General features: G+C 41.5%; 1 protein-coding gene across 8 annotated transcripts in view; it reads left to right on the top strand.

The window, feature by feature from the left end:
- Positions 1–17,568, top strand: part of LOC110491807 (actin-binding LIM protein 1) — a 148,152-nt gene that overhangs the window by 37,491 nt on the left and 93,093 nt on the right. For all 8 annotated transcript variants that reach the window (XM_036946713.1, XM_021565580.2, XM_036946712.1 and 5 more), the window contains exon 2: positions 13,225–13,359. In XM_036946713.1, the coding sequence (XP_036802608.1) occupies positions 13,225–13,359 (135 nt within the window). The remainder of the gene's footprint in view (positions 1–13,224; positions 13,360–17,568) is intronic.

The following is a 17,568-nucleotide window of genomic DNA, read 5'->3' as shown; positions in this document are numbered from 1 at the left end:
TTAGGGATAACCACATCTCTGTGGGAATCATATTGGGAACATGAGGGAGACAGATGCCCTCCCTCCTGTGTCTCTCTCTCTCTCTTTTGTTCTCACTTCCTCTCCCTCTCATGCTCTCTCCCTCCCTCTGCCCATGCTCAATTGCTCCTTTCTTTTGCCTTAATTTCTAATCCCATCTCTTAAACCATGAATGGGTGTGATCTCTCTCTTACAATGTCATCCCCACTACTTTAAATTCAGATCCAGACCCACCTGGAATAGATTTCTGTCAAGTCATGAATATTCCTGAAGTGTGTTGTAGCATATGAAACACAGAATTACAGTGTCTTTGTGACATTTCATTTGGGATGGATTGACAGCATTTGTTGAACATGTTCCTACATCAGAAACTGAAGGAAAAGTGAATGTTTGCTCAAGGTTTTCTGAAGGTGTTCCTTTGTCAGAAACAATTCGAAACGAATCACTTAGAGAAACACAACACACCTCCACATTCAAATGTGGAGGTGTGTTGTGTTTCTCTAAGTGATTCGTATCTGTTGTGATAGTTCCCTGGCTTATTACACAGAGAATGCCTGGTAATTCATCCTACAGGTATAATGGAAACAATGGACAATGCAGCATCAGCATCAGCAATTCATTTTGGACAGAACAGAGGCATTTATCCCGCTTATACCACATTTGCCAAATAAAACAATATGAAAGCACACATTTACTGGTAGAAATATACACTTGAAGTTGGAAGTTTACATACACTTAGGTTGGAGTCATTAAAACTCGTTTTTCAACCACTCCACATATTTCTTGTTAACAAACTATAGTTTTGGCAAGTTGGTTAGGACATCTACTTTGTGCATGACACAAGTCATTTTTCCAATAATTTTTTACAGACAGATTATTTCACTTTTAATTCACTGTATCACAATTCCAGTGGGTCAGAAGTTTATATACACTAAGTTGACTGTGCCTTTAAACAGCTTGGAAAATTCCAGAAAATTATGTCATGGCTTTAGAAGCTTCTGATAGGCTAATTGACATCATTTGAGTCAATTGGAGGTGTACATGTGGATGTATTGCAAGTCATACCTTCAAACTCAGTGCCTCTTTGCTTGACATCATGGGAAAATCAAAAGAAATTAGCCATGACCTCAGAAAAAAAATTGTAGACCTCCACAAGTCTGGTTCATCCTTAGGAGCAATTTCAAAACGCCTGAAGGTACCACGTTCATCTGTACAATCAATAGTACGCAAGTATAAACACCATCGGACCACGCAGTTATCATACCGCTCAGGAAGGAGACCTGCGGGCTCTCCACTGCAGCCAACGTGAGTAAAACATTTAAACGTGTTAACCCTCGCAAGGCGGCCGGCCGAGATGGCATCCCAGCCGCGTCCTCAGAGCATGCGCAGACCAGCTGGCTGGTGTGTTTTACAGACATATTCAATCAATCCTTATCCCAGTCTGCTGTTCCCACATGCTTCAAGAGGCCACCATTGTTCCTGTTCCCAAGAAAGCGAAGGTAACTGAAATAAATGACTATCATTTAGCACTCACTTCCGTCATCATGAAGTGCTTTGAGAGACTAGTCAAGGACCATATCACCTCCACCCTACCTGACATGCTAGACCCACTCCAATTTGCTTACCGCCCCAATAGGTCCACAGACGACGCAATCACACTGCACACTGCCCTAACCCATCTGGACAAGAGGAATACCTATGTAAGAATGCTGTTCATCGACTACAGCTCAGCATTTAACACCATAGTACCCTCCAAACTCGACCCCGCCCTGTGCAACTGGGTCCTGGACTTCCTGACGGGCAACCCCCAGGTGGTGAGGGTAGCTAACAATATCTCCACCCCGCTGATCCTCAACACTGGGGCCCCACAAGGGTGCGTTCTCTACTCCCTGTTCACCCATGACTGCGTGGCCATGCACGCCTCCAACTCAATCATCAAGTTTGCAGTCGACACTACAGTGGTAGGCTTGATTACCAACAATGACGAGATGGCCTACAGGGAGGAGGTGAGGGCCCTCGGAGTGTGGTGTTAGGAAAATAACCTCACACTCAATGTCAACTAAACAAAGGAGATGATCGTGGACTTCAGGAAACAGCAGAGGGAGCAGCCCCCTATCCACATTGACGGGACAGTAGTGGAGAAGGTGGAAAGTTTTTTAAGTTCCTCGGTGCCTGCATCATGGACAAACTGAAACGAATCACCCACACAGAAGTAGTGGTGAAGAAGGCATTGAAGAAGCATGTATGAGCCTCTATGTATTTCAACTGACTCAAATTGCTGTACATTATTTCCGCACATTATTTTGAGCACAATTCGCTATTGCCTCATCCACCATTGCCTATAGGTATGGTGACCAGTAGCCTTGCTTTTTAATCTTTCTTATCACCTCCCCCTTGTGCAATGGTCCAACCCATGCCCATCAGTAATAAGCTAATTAAGCAATATAGTAGGTGCCACTATGTCCCCTTCATGGGATCTCCAAAATCCCCTGTCATCTTTGGTTGCCCCTCTTTGGTGCCACATGGATTGCTGTTAAAATTGGAATTGTGCATTTAGATGCCTTTTTCGCCGCTTCATCAGTCACATTAATTCCCTTAAACAACAAAGTAATTTCCTTTTTTATTTTCCTGGCATTTTACTATCGCTAGTCTGGTAGGATACATCAATGCCATCATTTATTTATTTTTCTATTTCACCTTTATTTAACCAGGTAGGCTAGTTGAGAACAAGTTCTCATTTGCAACTGCGACCTGGCCAAGATAAAGCATAGCAATTCTACACATACAACAACACAGAGTTACACATTAAATAAACAAAACATACAGTCAATAGTACAGTAGAAAAAAGAAAACAAAAAGTATATATACAGTGATTGCAAATGAGGTAAGATTAGGGAGTTAAGGCAATACATAGGCCATGGTGGCGAAGTAATTACAATATAGCAATTAAACACTGGAATGGTAGATGTGCAGAAGATGAATGTGCAAGTAGAGATACTGGGGTGCAAAGGAGCAAGATAAATAAATAAATAAATACAGTATGGGGATGAGGTAGATAGATGGGCTGTTTACAGATGGGCTATGTACAGGTGCAGTGATCTGCGAGCTGCTCTGACAGCTGGTGCTTAAAGCTAGTGAGGGAGATATAAGTCTCCAGCTTTAGTGATATTTGCAGTTAGTTCCAGTCATTGGCAGCAGAGAACTGGAAGGAAAGGCGACCAAAGGAGGAATTGGCTTTGGGGGTGACCAGTGAGATGTACATGTAGCACGCACTCCAGCGGGTATGAGTGGGTGCTGCTATGGTGACCAATGAGCTGAGATAAGGTGGGGTTTTACCTAGCAGAGACTTGTAGATAAACTGTAGCCAGTGGGTTTGGCGACGAGTATGAAGCGAGGGCCAACCAACAAGAGTGTACAGGTCGCAATGGTGGGTAGTATATGAGGCTTTGGTGACAAAACGGATGGCACTGTGATAGACTGCATCCAATCTGTTGAGTAGAGTGTTGGAGGCTATTTTATAGATAACATTGCCGAAGTTGAGGATCGGTAGGATGGTCAGTTTTATGAGGGTATGTTTGGCAGCATGAGTGAAGGATGCTTTGTAGCGATATAAAAAGCCAATTCTAAATTCAATTTTGATGAGATGCTTAATGTGAGTCTGGAAGGAGAGTTTACAGTCTAACCAGACACCTAGGTATTTGTAGTTGTCCACGTATTCTATGTCAGAGCCATCCAGAGTAGTGATGCTGGACGGGCGGGCAGGTGCGGGCAGTGATCGATTAAATAGCATGCATTTAGTCAGTGGTGTGCCGTCAGGGCCAGCAAGACCTTCTCTGCTGGCCTAAACATCATCAGAATATACTTTTTTTTAAATATATTTTCCCACAAATATGTATTAAATTATTCTTCAGAGTAAGAATTATACTCTTCATTTCATAGCTTTCCTCTTGGTTGCACTGCTTCCAGCCCCAGGTTGAGATTTGGAGGGCTGGTCTTTATCTTTTATCCAATCATATTCAGCCATCATGTGTTGCCAGGGGTCTAAAATCTGCCCTCAGGCCTTCAGAATCAACAGTGTGGGCGCTTGTAGCTTAAAGTGAATGGAAATAAACAATTTAGTGTCAACCAATCAGCTTTAGAGTTGGCTATTGTACGCCTGCTGGCTGGCTCCAGTGTTACACAGGAGCCAGCTAGCAGGCGTAGTGCGTGCACGTCTTTTGATTGGATTACCAATATTGAGAGGCAAGTCCTATGGGCAGGTCTATGCACAACCTCAGAACTGGGAAACGGAGTTTGATAAAATAATTAATTTGCGTACTACTAAGCTGTTTTTTCAACCCACAATGGCGGAAGGAGGAGAAGATATCGATTTGGTCGAGGATATAATTATAACGCCATTCTCAAGATAAACTTTTAAAGAAAAGTTAGACATTGTAAGGAGAGGTCGGCCGACGCCGGGAATGGGAATGGGAATGCCTATTATTACAATTGAGCGTGAGAGGCGCAGGTTCAGTCAAATCTACGAAGACAGAGCGCATCTCAAGTTCACCCAGCGCACGCAGAGGCCCAGCACAAGGAGACCTTCGCACATACTACCAACAACACCACAGCAATATTCTGGACAACATTCTTTGCCAGATACGAAATAGGTTTCAAGACCATGAAAAATGTATGTTTCTCTCCCTCCTGGACCCCCAGCACCTTCAGACCTACCGGAAAAAAATCCCGCAAACAGCCTTCTCCAGCTTAACAGAGAGTCACGGAACACTGTTCGACCTATCCAAGCTAAAAACAGAACTGACTAATGTATGCTATGACTGATTTTGAAGGGAAAAGTCCCTCTGATCTCCTTGATTTCCTTAAGCAGAAAAATCTGAATGAGGACATGGGGCAACTTTACACATTGGCATGTGTGACAGTGACTATCCCTGTGTCCACGGCTTCTGTCGAGCGGTCATTCTCGACGTTAAAGCGAATCAAAACGTATTCCAGAAATGCTACTGGACAGACTCGGCTTTCAGCATTAGCCTCCATGTCGATAGAAAAGGACTTATTGGTGAAACTAAAACGCACAGATAGACTGTACAACAGAGTCATTGAAGTCTTCTTGAGGAAAGAAAGGGGGATGGATTTTGTGTTCAAATAATCCGTCTTTGGTGAGTAGCCATACAATACATTTTATTTTTTATTAAATGTGTATGCATGTTTCACATTTTATTTCGTTAATATTAAATAGCCTATATATTAACAAAATAAAATGGCAAATAGCCTATGTTGCAAATTATTTGTTTTCTTTCTTTTATTTTCTGTGAATAGTTATGTGTCTTTATCATCACGGTGAAACTGCTTTGGGTGCGACGCAACGCCTGGTTATACTGCGTTTCTGTCTAAATGTATAGTGTCCAGAGCCATGGCATCATAATGATGGTAATAAGAGGGATTCATTCGGGTGGGACTGTGTAGGACCACACTGAAGGCCCAGGCCCACGGCACTCCACTGCATTTAGTATTACTTGCATTTAAGAGCATTTGGAGGCCACGGAAGGAGAGTTGTCTGGCATTTAAGCTCGTCTGGAGCTTAGTTAACACAGTGTCCAAAGAGGAGCCAGAAGTATACAGAATGGTGTCGTCTGCATAGAGGTGGATCAGAGAATCACCAGAAGCAAGAGCGACAACATTGATGTATACAGAGAAGAGAGTCGGCCCGAGAATTGAACCCTGTGGCACCCCCATAGAGACTGCCAGAGGTCCGGACAACAGGCCCTCGGATTTGACACACTGAACTCTATCAGAGAAGTAGTTGGTAAACCAGGCGAGGCAATCATTTGAGAAACCAAGGCTGTCGAGTCTGCCAATAAGAATGTGGTGATTGACAGAGTTGAAAGCCTTTGCCAGGTCGATGAATACGGCTGTACAGTAATGTCGCTTATCGATGGCTGTTATGATATTGTTTAGGACCTTGAGCGTGACTGAGGTGCACCCATGACCAGCTCTGAATCCAGATTGCATAGTGGAGAAAGTACGGTGAGATTCGAAATGGTCGGTAATCTGTTTGTTAACTTGGCTTTCAAAGACCTTAGAAAGACAGGGTAGGATAGATATAGGTCTGTAGGAGTTTGGGTCTGGAGTGTCACCCCCTTTGAAGAGGGGGATGACTGTGGCAGCTTTCCAATCTTTGGGAATCTCAGACGATATGAAAGAGAGGTTGAACAGGCTAGTAATAGGGCTTGCAACAATTTTGGCAGATAATTTTAGAAAGAGAGGGTCCAGATTGTCTAGCCCGGTCCAAATTTTGCAGCTCTTTCAGAACATCAGCTATCTGGATTTGGGTGAAGGAGAAATGGTGGGGGTCTGGGGGGTTGCTGTGGAGGGTGCCGGGCAGTTGACCGGAGTAGGGGTAGCCAGGTGGAAAGCATGGCCAGTCGTAGAGACGACATGCTTATTGAAATTCTCAATTATAGTGTATTTATCGGTGAGGACAGTGTTTCCTAGCATCAGAGCAGTGGGCAGCTGGGAGGAGGTAATCTTATTCTCCATGGACTTTACTGTGTCCCAGAACGTTTTTGAGTTTGTACTACAGGATGCAAATTTCTGTTTGAAAAAGCTAGCCTTAGCTATCTGAACCTGTCTAGGACAGCAGAACCCCCCCCGCAGTAGCCAGTGAATTTGCAGGGCACCAAATTCAAAATAACAAAAATGTCATAATTAAAATTCCTCAAGCATACAAGTATTTTACACCATTTTAAAGATCAAATTCTCGTTAATCCAGCCACAGTGTCTGATTTCAAAAAGGATTTACAGCGAAAGCACCACAAACGATTATGTTAGGTCACCACCAAGCCACAGAAAAACACAGCCATTTTTTCCAGCCAAAGAGAGGAGTCACAAAAAGCAGAAAATAGCGAGAAAACCAATCACTAACCTTTGATGTTCATCAGAAGACACTCATAGGACTTCATGTTACACAATACATGTATGTTTTGTTTGATAAAGTTCATATTTATATAAAAAAATCTGAGTTTACATTGTCGCGTTACGTTCAGTAGTTCTAAAACATGCGTTGATATTGCAGAGAGCCACATCAATTTACAGAAATACTCATAATAAACATTGATAAAGATACAACTATTATACATGGAACTTTAGATTAACTTCTCCATAATGCAAGATTTCAAAAAAACTTTACGGAGAAAGCAAACTATGCAATAATCTGAGTACAGCCTTTAGACAACAAAGCAGCCAAAAAGATACCCGCCATATTGGGTATTCAACATTACTCAGAAATAGCATTTTAAATATTCACTTACCTTTGGAATCCCAGTTCCACCATAAATGTTTTGATTTGTTCGATAATGTCCATCAGTTATGTCCAAATATCTTCTTTTGTTAGGGCGTTTGGTAAACAAATCCAAATCCAGTTCAGGTCGCGCCGAACGTCGGATGAAAAGTTCAAAAAGTTCCATTAATTCCCGTAGAAACATGCCAACCTAAGTATGGAATCAATCTTTAGGATGTTGTTAACATAAAACTTCATTAATGTTCCAACCGGACAATTCCTTTGTCTGTACAAATGAAGTGGAACGTAACTACCTTTCACGTGAGCGCGCCAGACCGAGGCTGTGCACTCTGCCAGACCACTCACTTAAAGAGCCCTTATGAGCTCCTACTTTAGAGTAGAATCCTCAAAACAGGTTCTAAATACTGTTGACATCTAGTGGAAGCCTTGGGAAGTGAAACATAACTAATATCACCCTGTATCTTCAATGGGGGCTGAGTTGAAAAACTACAAACCTCAGATTTCCCACTTCCTGGTTGAATTTTGTCTCAGGTTTTCGCCTGCCATATGAGTTCTGTTATACTCACAGGCATCATTCAAATAGTTTTAGAAACTTCAGAGTGTGTTCTATCCAATAATAATAATAATATGCATATATTAGCATCTGGGACAGAGTAGGAGGCAGTTCACTCTGGGCACGCTATTCATCCAAAAGTGAAAATGCTGCTCCCTATCCCAAAAAGGTTAATTGCCTGTGTATATTTGTTCCTAACCTAAGCTATTCGATGCTAATGCAGAACGCCACAGGATGTTTTTGTGCTGGTCAAGGGCAGACAGGTCTGGAGTGAACCAAGGGCTATATCTATTCCTAGTTCTACATTTTTTGAATTTATCAATTTCATTTGTGTCATTAATTTTACCATTTGTACGTGATGTTGTATGGGGGTTCCATCACTTTTCTTAAATCCTCTTTGTTTCCACACAGCTCCAAATAAGTGGCATACTCCATGTGCACAGGCTGAGTCAGTGTCTATGTTTACTGTTGCAGTGTGTGCAAACATGGTCAAGAACTACAGGAAACGTATGATCTCTGTAATTGCAAACAAAGGTTTCTGTACCAAATATTAAGTTCTGCTTTTCTGATGTATCAAATACTTATGTCATGCAATAAAATTAATTACTTAAAAATCATACAATGTGATTTTCTGGATTTTTGTTTTAGATTCCGTCTCGCACAGTTGAGGTGTACCTATGAAAAAAAATTACAGAGCTCTACATACTTTGTAAGTAGGAAAACCTGCAAAATCGGCAGTGTATCAAATAATTGTTCTCCCCACTGTACGTATTTACTCCCTATTTTCATTTTTTGTGCTATTCCCTTATTAAAACACCTTATCTTGTTCTTTATATTACTCCCCATAGATCCAGGGCTAAAAACGTTAACGATCTCTTCAAGCCATAATATTTAGATTTTTATTTATATATTTTTCTTTCTCTATTATTGTACTTGGACTGTTGGTAATTACCCATTTATTGTTTTTTATAATTGTTCTCTCTTTTTGAGTATATTCTTACTTACAATTTCTATAGACTGTATATTCATCCACTTAGCAGTACACAATTTAACGGTCTCACCAGGCAATCGCTAATATCGTCTCAACATTTATTACGAAGTTACTATATTGTTCATGTATTTGACAATTTCTCCTAACTGTTCAAACTTCTAGTATCATATTCATTCAATGGGTATTTATGTACCTGTCATGCCCTGACCTTAGATATCTCTGTTTTCTTTATATTTTGGCTAGGTCAGGGTGTGACTAAGGTGGGTACGCTAGTTTTTTGTATTGTCTAGGGTTTTTGTATTGTCTATGGTTTTTGTATGTTTAGGGTTTTGTAGGTCTAGGGGTTTTTGTATTCTATGTTGGCCTGATATGGTTCCCAATCAGAGACAGCTGTTTCTCGTTGTCTCTGATTGGGGATCATATTTAGGGAGCCATTTCCCTTTGGTGTTTGTGGGATCTTGTCTATGTGTAGTTGCCTGTCAGCATAGCTTCACGTTTTGTTATTTTGTTAGTTTGTTCAGTGTTCATTCTTTTAATAAATAAAAATGTACGCATACCACGCTGCGCCTTGGTCTCATTCATACGACGAACGTGACAGTACCAATCACATTCACTTCCCCTAGTGCAGAACTGGTTGAACCTTTTGTCCCACAACAGCAGAGAACTGTCACACTCACGTTCACGCTTTCCTAAGCGACCTGAGTATACCGGATTTGCATTTATTTAATTAATTATCGATACACTCCCTCAACACGATACGTAATCTAATAGTATTTCTCTTACACTTTCCTAAGTGATTTTTCACGTTTTCCTAAGCGACACTTTCCGAAGTGATCTTTCACCTGAGTATACAGGATTTTAATTTGCCATTTCCAATTCACTTTCTGGCTGTCCTCATTGATTCACTTCCACGACACGATAAGCGCTCTTTAATTTTATTCGACCATGCAAATGGACGATTGTCACCTCAAACTAGATTGAACAGACCTGTCAACAGGGCAGACAGATAACTTGAAAAAGACCGATCACCCTCCCCAGCTGAGTGACTGCGTGAGCCAGACAAATTGAATGACCCGCTGACAAGGACCAATTGAATCAGACAAATGGGCTGAGTTTGCGTGCAACTCACACAGGTCTAATCAAACATATCCCGGCCAAACAAAATCAGACAACATAGTCACGACTTAACCAGTCTGAACAACTGCTCAGATGAACCATCTGAACAAATCAGATGAATAACCCCACCCAACTGAACCAGTCAAAACAGATGGTGCACACAACTCTCCCTCTCCAATGGTCATACACAAATTACTATACTTATATTCACGGTTGCAAGCTCAAAAGCTTTATTTTACCCCCAATATTTAGCATGCATTTCATTGAACTCAAAAGTTCCCAATATTTCTTTTGGTTCGTCAAATTGGGAGAGACCTCCTCGGTGACCTACCTCTGAGGTGCGTTCAAATAGACTTTTATTAATCAATATAACAAAAGCTGAGCTAATTCATGAAGTAACTCCCTTCCAGTCTTGGCACAGGCTTCTTATACATTTATCCTCCTTACGTCATACTCATAGTAAATCCTCTTAATGGCTCATCACCTCTGGCATTTAGACACTGTTATCATATTGCCTTCATATTGGGACATTGAACCTGTAGAGTCACAGAAATAGTTTCATGCATGTAGGAACATAGTAACAGACAAGTGGCCCTCTACAAGAATAACCAATACATGCCATCATGCTAACTCCTCTGAAAGGGACACCACTGTTCTGGAAAAAAAACGAGGTGTAACCATAGCAACAGCACATAGTTGGCCATAACAGTTACAGGAATAACCAAATTTGTGTCCAACCGTCAGGTCTAATGGTGTCTAATGACCCAGAGCACAAAACTAGTGCACTAGTTTTGCTGGCTCCTTCTGAAATAAATAATTGCCACATATGTACTGAAAAATTCGCAATAATATGTACATATAACTAGGAATAAAGTGGCAGATAGTTAACAGTAACAGCAGTTTATGTGATGAGTCAAAAAAGGTAGTGCAAAAAAAACAAATAGCTACACGGACTAACTATTTAGTAGTCTTATGGCTTGGGGGTAGAAGCTGTTCAGGGTCCTGTTGGTTCCAGACCGCATCGGTACCACTTGCCGTGCAGGCCTTCCTCTGACACCGCCTGGTATTGAGGTCCTGGATGGCAGGGAGCTTGGCCCCAGTGATGTACTGGGCCGGCCGCACTACAGGTCGAATGCCAAGCAGTTACCATACCAAGCGGTGATACAGCCAGTATCACTGCTCTCAATGGTGCAACTGTACAACTTTATCAGGATCTGAGGGCCCATGGCAAATTTTTTTCAGTCTCCTGAGGGGGGAGAGGTGTTGTTGTACCCTCTTCACAACCGTGTTGTGTTTTTCCCATGATAGATCCTTAGTGATGTGGACACTGAGGAACTTGAAGCTCTTGACCCGCTCCACTACAGCCCCATAGATGGGAATGGGGGTGTGCTCAGCCCTCCGTTTCCCCTGGTCCACGATCAGTCGTCAGTGATCAGGCCTATCCCCTTTGCATCGTCAGCAAACTTGATGGTGTGGACACATAGTTGTAGGTGAATGGGTAGTGCAGGAGAGAACTAAGCACGGCAAATGTGTTGTTGCCTACTCATCACCTGGATATTATTAATAATATGCATGTCAATCTATCCTGGCTCAAAGTGGAGGAGAGATTGACTTCAACAATGCTTGTATTTATGAGAAGTATTGACATGTTGAATGCACCGATCTGTCTGTTTGAACTACACAGCTCGGACACCCATGCACATGTTACAAGACGTCTCTTCACAGTCCCCAAGTCCAGAACAGACTATGGAAGGTGCTGTACTAAATCGAGCCAAGACTACATGGAACTCTATTCCACATCAAGTAACTCATGCAAGCATTACAATTAGATTTAAAAAACAGATAAAAAAAACACATTATGGAAGAGTGGGGACTGTGAAGCAACACAAACATAGCCACAGACACATGCATACACACACACATGCACAATAGCATACGCACTATACACACAGGTACACATGGATTTTGTACTGTATATTTGGTAATGGTGGGACACACAGTCAATGTATTGTATTTAAAATTGTATAAACTTCCTTAATTTAGCTGGACCCCAGGAAGAGTAGCTAATGGGTATCCATAATAAATACAAAATACCTGGGGGCATCCCATCAGGAAGTCCAGGATCCTGTGGATCTGTTTGGGTGGTATGCAAATTGGAGTGGGTCCAGGGTTTCTGGGATGATGGTGTTGATGTCAGCCAAGACCGGCCTTTCAAAGCATTTTATGGCTACAGATGTGAGTGCTACAGGTAATTGTCATTTAAACAGGTTACTTTGGTATTCTTGAGCTAAAACTGCTTGTTGTCAGAGAGGAATAAGTGATCTTTCATCTGTGTTGTGGGTGGCAGGTGGAGGGGTGTCTGAGTGAGTAGGAAGGTGCACAGCGTAAACAGCACTGAAGTTTCTCTGTCCAGTGTTTGTGTTCTTTTGCCAATTTTAATATTTTATTTTTATTGGCCAGACTGAGATATGGCTTTTTCTTTGTAACTGTGCCTAGAAGGCCAGCATCCCGGAGTCACCTCTTCACTGTTGACATTGAGACTGGTGTTTTGCGGGTACTATTTAATTAAGCTGCCAGTTAAGAACTTGTGAGGCGTCTGTTTCTAGACACTCTAATGGACAACAGTTTTCAGCTGTGCTAACATAATTGCAAAAGGGTTTTCTAATGATCAATTAGCCTTTCAAAATTATAAACTTGGATTAGCGTGCCATTGAAACACAGGAGTGATGGTTGCTGATAATGGGCCTCTGTATGCCTATGTAGATAGTCCATAAAAATCTCCAGCTACAATAGTCAGTTAATTTCCAGCTACAATAGTCAGTTACAACATTAACAATGTCTACATTGTATTTCTAAATGTTATGTTATTTTAATGGACAAAAAATGTGCTTTTCTTTCAAAAACAAGGACATTTCTAAGTGACCCCAAACTTTTGAACAGTAGTGTAAATTCAAATTAATTGAATTAATTTATATATATATATATATCACCCAGACCTAGCCTAGTCAAGGACTCGTATTCTTAAAGCATCTCATAGTAGGAGTGCTAATGTAGGATCAGTTTTGCCTTTTGGATCTAGCACTTTTAGCACTGAGACGCTTTACACGCTTGGACTAAAAAGCAGTATACATGGAGAATCTCCATTATACATGCTTCTAAATCTAAGTCTAGGATTAGTCTGTGTGTGGGAAACCAGACCTATAATGTGTGTGATTATAGTGGTTCATGTCTATCTCTGTTCTATTCTAGTGGCACATGCGCAGGACACACACCATTCCAATGAGAAGCCTCTGATTCAGTGCTACAAGTGTGGGGAGCCATGTAAGGGTGAGGTGCTGCGTGTCCAGTCCAAGCACTTCCACCTGAAGTGCTTCACCTGTAAAGGTAAGTACAGTACCAAACCCTGGAGATCATTTGAGGGTCTAAGTACAGTAACTGGGGACTCCGATTTAGCGATAATCCATATTCAAGTCATTGAGCTCTCCCAGGGTGAGTGTAGCCTTCAAACAGCATGCATGATGGCAGTTGTGTTGTTAGACAATAGTGCTGAGGGATTAGTGCTTTTTGAGTTCGGTTTGGTTTCGGTACGATTCTTTTCTTAAACATACGTTTTTTAAATTTTTTTATTCAATATTTTTTTTTGTTTTCACTGAGAGCACAACGGTAAAGGCCGTCAGCTGCCACAGTAGACGGAACTTCCCGCCAGAGTTCAAGTAATTTAGAGTTCTATACCAGGCGGTGTCAGAGAAAGGCCCTAAAAATTGTCAAAGACTCCAGCCATCCTAGTCATCGACTGTTCTCTCAGCTAAAGCACGGCAAGTTGTACCGGAGCGCCAAGTCTAGGTCCAAGAGGCTTCTAAAACAGCTTCTACACCCAAGCCATAACACTCCTGAAAATCTAATCAAATGGCTACCCAGACTATTTGCATTGCCCCCCCCCCCCCCCCTACGCTGCTGCTACTCTCTTTTAGTCACTTTAATAACTCTACCTACATGTTCATACTACCTCAATTACCTCGACTAACCGGTGCCCCCGCACATTGACTCTGTACCGGCACCCGCTGTATATAGCCTCGTTATTGTTATTTTACTGCTGCTCTTTAATTATTTGTCACTTTTATTTCTTACTTTTTTTAGGTATTTTCTTAACTGCATTGTTGTTTAAGAGCTTGTAAGTAAGCATTTCACTTTAAGGTCTACACTTGTTGTATTCGGCGCATGTAACAAATAAAATGAGATTTAATTTCATTTAAACTTTTGCCTTCTACTGTAGCGTTGTTTTCTACCGGATGTTAATTTGCACTGTTCGTTTACTGAAATCCCCATAGCAATGCATATCGTCGTGCAGGCTTGGTTTTGCCATCAATCTCTTTCTTGCTTTCTTGTTCCGCTATGCCAAATAGTATGAAGTGTTTTGCGTCCCTAGTCTAAATGCAGAATGACTTTAATAAAATATTTAAGTTGTGTATATTACATTTGTTTTATTTGATTACTTTATTCTTTATTTCCAATTCATCATCTCATCTTAATTGAGCTGCTGCCTATGCTGTCTGACTAAATCATTATTTTAGTAGTTTTTCTAAGTAAATAAGGCATACTTTTATGACTGCTGAATACCAACTATCAATCATGTAGATCAAGTATTTTCAGGTAGACATACCATGAGCAGCAACTGATCTCTATCCCTCTTGATCCTGCATTCTTCTGTCTCTTTTATTTAGCAGGTGTGAAAGACACACAGACCGGACAAGTGTGTGCACAATGGATTATGGTTATTGTAGTTAATTACCACATTTTCTGCTCTAAACTATTTGGAATATTGGCCTGTTGGAAACCAACTCCCCACTACATCACAGTTGGTGCTTGATCTGTTTTAACTCTAGAGAAACTATGCATTGAGCTCACAAAAAATGTAACCGATGTCAGTGAATTGCTTGTTTAAGAATCCAAAAATTATCGCTCAGCACTATTAGCCAATGTCAAAGCTAGCTAGCACAAGCTTCCCTCTCCCGATCGATTGTCGTGTGGTTGTGTCACAGAAGTGAATAATATTAGGACATTTTCAATTATGGTTGCTAGTCCTCTCATCGGCGACCGTTAAGTCGCTGTTTGTCCTTGTCTCCTCCTTCCATTGAAATTGTCTGGTCACTAATGTGTGAGCCCTGCCCCAAGTGTGAGCCCTGTGCAAAGTCACTAAAGCCGTCTGTTCCCAATGGATCACAGTCTGTGCTTCTTCACCCAAGTTCCAGAGGACTACAGTGTGTGATGGCCTGTTATCCCATGTTGTGCAAAGGTGACAAGTGCCTTGATGTGAATCTGATAGTAAACAGATTGATCATCCAATTAGTTACTCTTTTCCCACAGCTGCTGTATCATCTCAGACTGGGGATGGAGCGCACTGAGTCCGGAATGCGAGACTACCAATTAGTTAGTTAGCTAGCCAGGTCATCAGATCCTACTGCCCTAAAAGCGCTCTCCTGGCCCCTTACACAAAGTCTGAATTTGTCCTGCTAGGTGACCTAAACTGGGACATGCTTAAACCACCTGACCAAGTCCTAAAGCAATGGGACTCCATAATGAATGACTCCAAACACACAGAAAAGGCTACTCTCCTTGATGTTATCCTCACAAATAATCGTGATAGGTATCAGTCTGGTGTTTTCTGTAATGACCTTAGTGATCCCTGTTTTACAGCCTGTGTTCGTAATGGCTGCTCAGTGAAACGACCTGTCCTGATTTGTCATAGACGCTTGCTAAAAAAACTTTCATGAGCAAGCCTTCCTTCATGAACTGGCCTCTGTAAAATGGTATAGAATCAGCATGGACCTTCTTTTTTGATATTTTTTGATAACAAACACACCCCCATAAAGAAAATTAGAATTAAAAACAGGTTCAGCCCGAGGTTCGACCGTGATCTTGCAGAGTTACTCCACCTCAAGAATTGCATTTAGCAAAAGGCTTGGCACACCCATACTCAGGCTGACTGGCTCTCGTTCAAGCAAATGAGAAATAAGTGCACTCAGGCTATCCAGAAGGCCAAAGTTAGGTACTTTAAGGAGCAGTTCTCTCTGTGGGTCTAACCCCAAGAAGTTCTGGAAAACAGTTAAAGACCTGGAGAATAAACCCTCCTCCTCACAGCTACCATTGACCCTTAAAGTTGATGATGTGCTTGTTACTGACAAGAAGCACATGGCTGAGCTCTTTAATCACCACTTCATTAAGTCAGGATTGCTATTTGACTCAGCCATGCCTCCTTGCCCGTCCAATATTTCCTCATCTCCCACCCCGACTATGCCTGATGATTTTCCCTCATTGTCCTCTGCCCCGCAACAAATTCTCTCCCTGCAGGCAGTCTGAGGTGCTAAAGAAGCTCCTAAAACTTGACCCCCAAAAAACATCTGGGTCAGATGGTTAGACCCTTTCTTCTTTAAGGTTGCTGACCATATCATCGCCAAGCCTGTCACTCCTTTCTGGGAAGGTTCCTGTTGCTTGGAAGGCAGTCACAGTTCGTAATTTATGTAAAGGGGGAGATCAAGCTGATCCTAACTGTTATAGGCCTATTTTGCCCAGTTTTTAAAAAAACTTGTCCATAATCAACTGACTGGCTTTCAATGTCTATACTATTATCTCGGGTATGCAATCTGGTTTCCGCTCAGGTTATGGATGTTTCACTGAAACCTTAACCTGTTAGAGCTCTAGGGGCGCTATTTCATTTTTGGATAAAAAACGTTCCCGTTTTAAGCGCGATATTTTGTCACGAAAAGATGCTCGACTATGCATATTCTTGACAGTTTTGGAAAGAAAACACTCTGAAGTTTCAGAATCTGCAAAGATTTTGTCTGTAAGTGCCCCAGAACTCATTCTACAGGCGAAACCAAGATGATGCATCACCCAGGAATTAGCAGAATTTCTGAAGCTCTGTTTTCCATTCTCTCCTTATATGGCTGTGATTGCGCAACGAATGAGCCTACACTTTCTGTCGTTCGCCCAAGGTCTTAGCAGCATTGTGACGTATTTGTAGGCATATCATTGGAAGATTGACCATAAGAGACTACATTTTCCAAGTGTCCGCCTGGTGTCCTGCGTCAAATTCAGTGCGCAATTGCCAGCTGCTTCTACTTTACCATTTGATTCAGGGGAGAAAGCATGTGTCCAAGAACGATGTATCAATGAAGAGATATGTGAAAAACACCTTGATGATTGATTCTAAACAACGTTTGCCATGTTTTCAGTCGATATTATGGAGTTAATTTGGAAAAAAGTTCGCGTTTTGAGGACTGAATTTTCGGATTTTTTTTGGTAGCCAAATGTGATGTATAAAACGGAGCTATTTCTAATACACAAGGAATCTTTTTGGAAAAACTGAGCATCTGCTATCTAACTGAGAGTATCCTCATTGAAAACATCAGAAGTTCTTCAAAGGTAAATTATTTTATTTGAAGGCTTTTATGTTTTTGTTAATGTTGCGTGCTGGATGCTAACGCTAATGCTAACGCTAAATGCTAACGCGAAATGCTAACGCTAGCTAGCTACTTTTACACAAATGATTGTTTTCCTATGGTTGAGAAGCATATTTTGAAAATCTGAGATGAC

This window comes from Oncorhynchus mykiss, chromosome 16, assembly GCF_013265735.2.
Source record: "Oncorhynchus mykiss isolate Arlee chromosome 16, USDA_OmykA_1.1, whole genome shotgun sequence".
Classification (NCBI taxonomy): Eukaryota; Metazoa; Chordata; class Actinopteri; order Salmoniformes; family Salmonidae; genus Oncorhynchus; species Oncorhynchus mykiss.
Note: the sequence above shows the minus strand (reverse complement) of the source record. Positions and strands in the feature narration are given on the sequence as shown.